We start from the raw sequence: 10,448 nt of genomic DNA on the forward strand, positions 1-10,448 counted from the left end.
TTCAAAGTGGTTAGTGCCACACCCACTCCAGCGTCTGGTGTAGCATATCAATAGATAGTGCTAATCAGACTAAGAGAAATGTGTCCTTCGGGATTATGCTCTCTGGAGGTCCTTAGCAGACCCCCCCGCCTGGCAAAGAGACGTGTTCTGAGATTTCTACGCTTTTTCGGTTGCGGTTCTGGGGCTGGATTAATGAGTTTTTTTTATCTTTCTTTATGACTCCTAAAACAGTACAACTAACTCGATAAGGAAATTTATCATTAGTAAATTATTAAAGGCTTTAATAAGAATAAAATGTAAAAAGAATAAGCTTAAGAAAAGTAATAAATAAGATTCAGTATCAATAGGCATTATAAGAATAGTAAAAAAATAATAGGCTCCTTCTTACGACAAAATAGCATGAGAAGTACAGCTGGCTCGAGCTTGCCCCCCCTTATTGTCTTGTTCCTAGGGAAGATCATAAATTTTTAGCAGGACATATGGGAGGATGGTTGACAAAGGTGTGTTTAGACTTTGGCAGGCTTCTGACTTAGCTCCTGACCTTCCTCTTCATTGGTTAGCAATAATGAAACTGCATTTGAGGTTTTTTTTCCCTTTGTCTGCTTTGATCAAAAGTTTTTAGACCAAGATTTCTTGTGGGCACTCCCCTATGTTAAAATGTAAACTTTGTATTCTTGGCAAAAGTCTAAATGTTCTGGGAAGTTTGCCAACTTTAAGGTGCCTTTTTGTGAAATCATTATAAAAATATCAGCTTGACTTTAGTAAAATTGCAGCAGATTCCAAAGCCTCACTGGTCTCTGTCTGTCAATTCATCGCCGAAACCATGTCCAATGCCTTGTTCTCCCGCGGACACCGGGAGCCCGACTGGGCCGGTCCGTGGCAGTTAGTCCCAAGTGGTCTTGAAGAGCATGGATATCAACAAGTCAGGCCTGATAGAGACCCAGATAGTTACTCCAGAAACTGGACAAGGACCTCAGATGGCACAAACAACCCACTTCCTCTCTGATGGCAGGCCTCATTTTGCAGGCTTGTCCCTTTATGGGACCAATTGTTCTCACTTGTCTATGTTTCTTTCCAAACCTTTGCCTTATCCTTTTCCCCTGGGGATGGATTTGCAAAGTCTCCAGGATGGCAGTTAACCAAATGCTTCTGCACCAATACCTCCCACTGATCACCAGCCCACAAATTCCCAACTCCCTGACACACACACACCTTGTCCCATGCCTGTAGGAAGTAGCCAGATCTGAAGTACACCTATACCCAAAAAAGTCAGGATATTTGGGAAGAACCCCTACTTACCCCTGCACAAGCCAAGGAACCCCATCTGCTATTCTTTCCTCTCTTCACCTGCAGGGAGAAAACTCCTGGATGACCTGTCACAACTCCTTATCAGTGCATTTCCAGCAACCCACCCAAGCTTCCTCCCAATGGTGGGGCTGGGTTTTTGACCACATGTGGGCACAATGGCAGCTCCTAGCTGACACATCATCATTCCTCACCTAAGCTTTATAAAACCCACTTGCTTTAGCCAGAGTGTGCAGCTGACCTCCACCTGTGACCCCAGCCCTGCCCCCAGCAAGAGCTGCCTCCTAATAAACTGCCTTTATCTCCTTTTATTCTGATTTAATCTGTCCTGTATCTGCATCACCAAGGCAGAGAAAAAGCCTTTTAGAAAGGGTTTATTTGGCTTACACTTCCACAATTCTGTTCATCACTGAAGAATTCAGAGCAGGAACTCAAGCAGGGTTAGAACCTGGAGGCTGGAGCTGATGTAGAGGCCATGGAAGGGTGCTGCATACTGGCTTGCTTTCCCTGGCTTGCTCAACATGCTTTCTTATATAACCCAGGACCTCCAGCCAGGGATGGCACCACCCACAAAGGGCTATGACCTTTGATCAGTAATTGAGAAAATGTCTTATTCACTATGAGGGATCTCATTAATTAAGACTCCTAATTCCGTGATGACTCCAGCTCTGTCATGTTGACAAAACCAGCCAGTACAGGTTTAATACCCTAAATATATATATTTTAAAAGTTTTTAAATACCTTGATATCAAGAAAACAACACATGTTTTTCTTTTTTAATTACACTTTACTCACTTTGTAACCCCCCCCCCCCACGTGGTTCCCTCCCTCCTTCCATCCGAATCCCTCCCTTCCTCCATCCTCTGCATGCATGCACCTCCCCAAGTCCACTGATAGGGGAGGACTTCTTTTCCTTCCTTCTGATTCTAGTCAATTAGGTCTCATCAGAGTGGCTGCCTTGTCCTCTTCTGTGGCCTGGTAATGCTGCTTCCCCCTCAGGGGGAGGTAATTAAAGAGCAGGCCAATCAGTTCATGTCAGAGACAGTCCCTGTTCCTATCACAATGGAACCCACTTGAATACTGAACTGCCATGGGCTACATCTGAAAACAACACAATTTAAAAGTGGTGTACAGACCAAATCTGAGAATTCTCAAAAGAGGAAACTCAAATATCTGAGAAACATTTAAAGAAAAAGTCAACATCCCTATTCATCAGTATAATGCAAATTAAGCTACTTTGAGATTTCACCTTATACCAGTCAGAATGGCCAAGTTGAATAAATGACACATCATGCTGGCAAGGATGTGAAGTAAGGAGAACACTCATCAATTGCTCTTGAGAGCACAAACTTGTACTGAGAAACCAAAGAATTGACACTTCTGAGGACTGCCCCATTGCCCAGCCTTTGGCTACCATTTCAGCTTTCCTAGCCCCTTGATGTTAATGGCCTCATGGTCAGCACTGAAACAACTTCAAAAGAAGAGACCTCCACCCCAAATCTCATCTAACAGGCTGAAATTCTAAGTCAAAAGGGGCTCCCTGACATGAGCTATTATCTTGGGGATCTGCTTAGCTGGAGTAGGAACTGGTATTGCAGCACTGGATGTACAAATTCAAAACTGTAACAGCTTAAAGGCAGATATTGATAAAGATATTCAATGCCTTGAGAACTCAGTCACTCATTTAGAAAAGAGTGTTGATTCTTGGTAGAAATAGTGTTGCAAAGCAGAGAAGGCTTATATCTGTTATTGTTGCAGTAGGATGGGCTATGTGCAGCCTTTAGAGAGAAATGTTGTTTTTATGTAAACCAGCCAAGAATGATTAGGAAATCCTTAGCAATAATAACAGACAGCCTGGAGAGACCCTAGAGAGAAAAGATTCCAGAGGATGGTTTCAATCTTGATATAACAGTTCTCCTTGGCTTCCTACCCTTATATCCACCCTGTCAGGATACCTACTCATTTTGATTTTTTTTAATTTTTTATTAATTACACTTTATTCATTTTGTATCCCCCCATAAGCCCCTCCCTCCTCCCCTCCCGATCCCACCCTCCCTCCCCTTTCTGCATGCATGCCATTCCCCAAGTCCACTGATAGGGGAGGTTCTCCTCTTCTTTCTGATCTTAGTCTATCAGTTCTCATCAAAAGTGGCTGCATTGTCCTCTACTGTGGCCTGAAAGAGACGACCCTAACTAAAATGCTCATTTTGATTTTTAACTTTGGGCCTTGACTTTTAAATTGCTTGATGGCTTTCATGAAGGAATGCTTGAGAGTGATACAGCTAATGGTACTCATCCCTTTGTGGAAAGGTAAATCTTACAGATATGACTCCAGGTGTTATATCTGGAAAACCCAAGATTGATCATGGGAAGAGGGGAATGAGAGAACAAAAAATTAAAAATTGTTTTGGGGGGCATTATTTTGAGGTTTGGAACACAGGCCTGGGTGAAAGCCAGCCAGGTGTAGACATGTCCAGCCACCTGAGGAAAGGAACTAGCCTTACTGAATTCTTTCCCTGACACTAGAAATACAGTTGCTGGAAACCATCTTCCAACATTAAGTCAAGATCAGGTAGAAAGACTGAACAGCCCAATATCCCCCAAGGAAATTGAAGCAGTCATTCACAGTCTCCCCTCCAAAAAAAGCCCTGGGCCAGATGGTTTCAGTGCAGAATTCTACCAGACCTTCAAAGAAGTGCTCACACCAATTCTCCTCAAACTATTCCACAAAATAGAAACAGAAGGTACATTACCAAACTCATTCTATGAAGCAACAGTCACCCTGATACCTAAACCACACAAAGACCCAACAAAAAAAGAGAACTTCAGACCTATCTCTCTTATGAACATTGACGCAAAAATGCTCAATAAAATACTTGCAAACCGAATCCAAGAACACATCAAAGATATCATCCACCACGACCAAGTAGGCTTCATCCCAGGCATGCAAGGGTGGCTCAACATATGGAAATCCATCAATGTAATCCACCACATAAACAAAATGAAGGAGAAAAACCACATGATCATCTCCTTAGATGCTGAAAAAGTATTTGACAAAGTCCAACACCCATTCATGTTTAAAGTCTTGGAGAGATCAGGAATACAAGGCACATACCTAAACATAGTAAAGGCAATATACAGCAAGCCTATAGCCAACATCAAACTCAATGGAGAGAAACTTAAATCAATCCCACTGAAATCAGGGACAAGACAAGGCTGCCCACTCTCTCCCTACCTCTTCAACATAGTACTTGAAGTCCTAGCCAGAGCAATAAGACAACTAAAGGAGATCAAGGGGATACAGATCGGAAAGGAAGAGGTCAAAGTGTCACTATTCGCAGATGATATGATAGTATATATGAGCGACCCCAAGAATTCAACCAGAGAACTCCTCCAGTTGATAAACACCTTCAGCAAAGTGGCAGGATACAAAATCAACTCAAAAAAATCAGAAGCCCTCCTGTATACCAAAGACAAAATGGCCGAGAAAGAAATTAGGGAAACAACACCCTTCACAATAGCCACTAACCACATAAAGTACCTTGGGGTGACACTAACCAAGCAAATGAAAGACCTGTTTGAGAAAAACTTCAAGTCTCTAAAGAAAGAAATTGAAGAAGATCTCAGAAGATGGAAAGATCTCCCGTGCTCATGGATTGGTAGGATTAACATTGTGAAAATGGCCATCCTGCCAAAAGCAATCTACAGATTCAATGCAATTCCCATCAAAATACCAACTCAATTCTTTACAGACCTTGAAAAAAAGATTCTCAGCTTCATATGGAGAAACAAAAAACCCAGAATCTCCAAAACAATCCTGTACAACAACAGATCATCTGGAGGTATCTCCATCCCCGATCTCAAGTTGTACTACAGAGCAATAGTAATAAAAACTGCATGGTATTGGCATAAAAACAGAAAGGAAGATCAATGGAACCGCATAGAAGACCCAGAAATAAACCCACACACCTATGAATACTCGATTTTTGACAAAGAAGCCAAAAACATTCAATGGAAAAAAGACAGCATCTTCAACAAATGGTGCTGGACCAACTGGATGTCCACATGCAGAAAAATGAAAATAGATCTATATTTATCACCCTGCACAAAACTAAAGTCTAAGTGGATCAAAGACCTCAACATAAAACCAGATATGCTAAATCGGTTAGAAGAAAAAGTGGGGAACAGCCTAGAACTCATTGGCACGGGAGAAACTTCCTGAACAGAACTCCAACAGCACAGGCTCTAAGAGCAACAATAAATAAATGGGACCTCATGAAATTGAAAAGCTTCTGTAAAGCAAAGGACACTGTCATCAAAACAAAACACCTGCCTACAGATTGGGAAAGAATCTTCACTAACTCTTTATCTGACAGAGGACTAATATCGAGTATATACAAAGAACTAAAGAAGCTGAAAAGCAGCAAAGTAATCCACTTAAAAAATGGGGAACAGAGCTAAACAGAGAATTCTCGACAGAGGAATATCGAATGGCAGAGAAACACTTAAAGAAATGCTCATCCTCATTAGCCATCAGGGAAATGCAAATCAAAACGACCCTGAGATATCACCTTACACCCATCAGAATGGCCAAAATGAAAAACTCAAAGGACAACACATGCTGGAGAGGTTGTGGAGAAAGGGGAACCCTCCTCCACTGCTGGTGGGAATGTAAACTGGTACAACCACTCTGGAAATCTATCTGGCGCTTTCTAAGACAATTAGGAATAGTGCTTCCTCAAGACCCAGCTATACCACTGCTAGGTATATACCCAAAGTTTGCTCAAGTACACAAAAGAGAAATTTGCTCAACCATGTTTATAGCAGCTTTATTTGTAATAGCCAGAACCTGGAAACAACCCAGATGTCCATCAACAGAGAAATGGGTACAGAAATTGTGGTATTTTTACACAATGGAATACTACTCAGCAATCAAAAAGGAGGAAATCATGAAATTTGCAGGCAAATGGTGGGATCTAGAAAAGATCATCCTGAGTGAAATATCCCAGAAGGAGAAAGACAAACATGGTATATACTCACTTATATAGACCTATAAGATATGATAAACATAATGAAATCTATACACCTAAAAAAGATAATCAAGAGAGCAGACATGGGGTAAGATTATCAATCCTCGTTTTGAAAGACAGATGGGATGCACATTAAACATTGACAGGAGTCTACTGAGTGCATTTGAAAAACTCTAACTAGCAGTGTTTTCAAAGCAAAGACTCATGACCAAACCTTTGGCAGAGTACAGGGAATCATAAGAAAGAAGGGGAGTTAGTCTGATGAGGAAAGGATAGGAGCTCCACAAGGACCAAACATATCTGGGCACAGGGTCTTTTCTGAGACTGACATGCAACCAAGGACCATGTATGAATGTAACCTAGAACCTGTGCTCAGATGTAGCCTGTGGTAGCTCAGTAACCAATTGGTTTCCCATAGTGAGGGGAACAAGGACTATTTCTAACAGGAACTCAATGGCTGGCTCTTTGGCCTCCCCACCCCCCAAGGGAGGAGCAGTCCTTTTAGACCACAGAGGAGAGCTTTGCAGCCAGTCCTGAAGATACCTGATAAAATAGGATCGGATGAATGGGGAGGAGGTTCCCCCTATCAGTGGACTTGGCAAAGGGCACAGTGGAAATGAGGGAGGGAGGGACTGGGAGGGAATGAGGGATCAGGACTCGGCTGGGATACAGAGTTAATAAAATGTAACTGATAAGAAAAAAATAAAATTAAAAATAAAATAAAATAAAATAAAATAAAATAAAATAAAATAAAATAAAAACCTTCTTTCCCTAGACCATGGGGCAGCACTCCTCCTCTTCAACCAGGGAGAATGCTGCAACCCAGGCTCAAGCTTGTAATAAAAGATCCTCACATATTTGCAGCAGATTCGATTCCTGGTGGTCTTTCGAGGTCTCACAAACTGGGCATAATAGTACATCCAATATGGAAATCTATGTGATGGTTCCTCAGGAAGTAAGGAATAGATCTAGTTCAAGATGTAGCTATACTACCATTGGACATATACCCAGAGGACACTTCATACTACTACAGAGACTGATTATTCATAATATCCAGAAATTGGAACCAACCTAGATGTCTACCTTCAGATGAAGGAGTAAAAAAAATGTGCTACATTTCCATAATAGAACATTACTCAGCTATTAAAGGTGATGCTCATTGTGCTTTTTATTTTTCTGTTTTGTCCTATTCTGATATTTTTTAGCTTTGTTTTATCTTATTGGGGTTTTTTATTATTATTGCTTGGAAATCTGTTTGTTTTATAAGGAGAGACAGAGAGGATGTGGATCTGGATGGGAGAGGAGGAGAGGATGAACTGATAGGAGTAGGAAAAAGGGAAACCCTAATCAAAATATATTATATGAAAAAAATCTTTTTTTCAATAAAAGAAAAACATAAACATTAAGTGGTGGGGAATGGTGGTAATCCCAGATAATTTCTATGGCTACCATCTTGGCTTATGTGGAAAGCCCCAGGTACAGTGAGAGACACTCCATTAAAGCATGAGGTGAATAGCTTCTGAAGAACAATAGCTATGGCTATCTCCCAAACTCCACAAGTACATGAACACATGTCCTGTATCTGTGCACATACATAAAGTATACTATCATTCACAAAAACCACATTGTAGATCATGTATGTCTATAAAAATTATTTTTATTTACCAATAATATTTCAATAAATGTAGATGAAATGAAGTATAAATAAAAAAGTATGTGACTTTTTCATAAAAAAGATCATTGGGGAAATGTGGTAAAAATGGAAAATTTAAATTTGCATTATTTTTATATCCAGAGAAATTTTAATTAGTAAGCAGAATTAAAACTATAATTTAAACCACTCTTTATGACTGAGAGTAGAGTAAAATGTTTTCAACAGAAGGCTTAAAAAGTCACTATGAGCAAGAAGCTTCGTTTGAGTAACCTCAGCATCAAGGACACTTTATGATATAAAGTAAAAATGAGAAAAGAGAAGTTATGTGAAAATAGCAACTTACACTGTACAATGAACTTAAGAACATTGTAGTACTTGGCATCAGAAATGTCAAAAGAATGTGTGCCTGTAATAACACAAATTATTTAAAATCATATGAATATTCTCACTTTGCTACTTGAACAATTGAAATATAAGAAGAATTTGTAATTTAGAAAAAAAGTATACTGCTGCTACTCCGGCATGGCAACCACACCCATCTAAAACTCCAGTTCCAGGGGATCCCATGACTTCTTCAGACCACTGTGAGTACCAGGAATGCATATATGCATGCATACTGGCATAGCATTTCTACATTCAAATAAAAGCAAATGACTCATTTTTTAAAGAGTCGAAAAAAAAATCTTTAAAAAAATTTAGTGGCACTTTGACTTCAAGATTTTAAGCACATTGATTAGGCTCTTATCAGAACTGATTTGTACCAAAGGAGTTATGGTGGGATAGGCATTTATCACAAACTTCTGAATAGTCAGGATGAATGGGTCATACTTCCATAATTGGAATGAGGTAGTTGAGATGATGAAGTCCACCCAGTACATGATCACAAAGAAAACCACCAGCAGCAAGATGGTCTGGGTGGCCCTTTTCTCAGGGGATGCTCTCAGGTGGCTGATGCTATGAAGATGCTTGCATTGCCTCTGATGTCTGAACAGGATAATCACCATGTATGCACTTGTGGTCAGCATGACTCCTACAAGAAACACATCTCTGGATGTTGTCACTGCTAAAATCAATCCTCTGATGATGTAATTCATGGGGAACAGTGAGCAGGATTTAGTGCTCATCTGGTTGGTTGCATTCATGTTGGTATAAGCACCAACATAGAATATCAGACTACTACTGAAGGACAGATTGAAAGACCAAATATAGAAGAAAGCATTGATGGTGTATTTTTTTAGTTTATGTTTAAATTTTGCCAACAAGGAGTTACTGGGACTGATAGTGACAGCCTGGAACACACTCAGGAGGCAGGTGATGCAGATAGAGAGGTTTCTCATCACCCCGCTTATGTAAAAAGTTGCCTTAAGTTTGAAGTCATTCTCAATGTTCAGTGACTCAAATATGTCTGTAAGCCAAATGTCCCCTTCTGTGAGGATCATCATTATGTGAACAAAGGACAGTTGACAAGACATCAGGTCTGTGGGCTTAGGTCTGTGACATAAGATTATGAAAGTATAGAAAAAAAGAAGAAACATATTGGACAGGACTCCAAGCCCAGCTTGAAAATAAAGGACATTCCTGAATGAAGACATCACTGAAAAGAGCATAATGGCAGCATACCTCTTATATCTGAAAAAAATTATACATCAAACTTGTAATTTACTGGATAGTATATCAATTTCAATTTTCCTTACTAATTCTTGATTAATCTCTCTTTAACTTTTGATGTTCCAAACTGTACATCATACATTTCTATAGATCCTCCACGCATTTCTTGTATATAGCAAATTATAAATAACAAATACATTCACATTCATATCTATACAGAAAGCATACTTTTGTGCCTGTACTGCATTTGAGTTTCATAGCTTAGAAACCCAATCCTATTGATTTTGCTCATTATATAATTTGTCTCAATATAATAAATTGCCTCATTATATAATTAACACCTAAAACAGTAGTAGAGAACACAGAATACAATATACATTTGTACAACTGAACAAAACTATGTCAGTCTAGAGAGAAATATCACTAAAAGAATCCAAAAAAGCAGGTGAGTCAGTTACATATTCTATAATTTTATAATTCTCTATTTTGCAACTATCCACGTTTTCATTCATAATTCTAATGGAATCACAGTCATAATTCATGATAATCTCTCTATTTTAATCAGCCAAAGTCTATCTCAATTCATCATTTTTGTTTATTTTTCCAGAAAATTTTATATTCTCAGAATCTAGAATTGAAGACATAGATGTACTTAGAGACCATTAGTGTACCTTCTACATCCTATTAATTGTAGAATCATTATGATTACAATTGGAACTAGACGGTTTCCAATTCAGTTTCTTTCCTATTTAAACCCTGTGTGGACTCCAATCCAGGATTAAAGAACTAACTCTCAGCTTTCAAGACGAACTCTATTTTCTTTACTTTTTGGGGGAGTTGGGGGAAGAAAG

General features: G+C 39.4%; 1 protein-coding gene across 1 annotated transcript; it reads right to left on the reverse strand.

The window, feature by feature from the left end:
* Positions 1-8,684: 8,684 nt before the first annotated feature.
* LOC129677446 (putative vomeronasal receptor-like protein 4) lies at positions 8,685-9,581 on the reverse strand. The gene has a single exon (XM_055608052.1). The coding sequence runs from the start codon at positions 9,579-9,581 to the stop codon at positions 8,685-8,687; it is 897 nt and encodes a 298-aa protein (XP_055464027.1).
* Positions 9,582-10,448: the final 867 nt, after the last annotated feature.

This window comes from Psammomys obesus, unplaced genomic scaffold (assembly GCF_907164565.1).
Source record: "Psammomys obesus unplaced genomic scaffold, mPsaObe1.curated_primary_1811, whole genome shotgun sequence".
In the NCBI taxonomy this organism is placed as follows: Eukaryota; Metazoa; Chordata; class Mammalia; order Rodentia; family Muridae; genus Psammomys; species Psammomys obesus.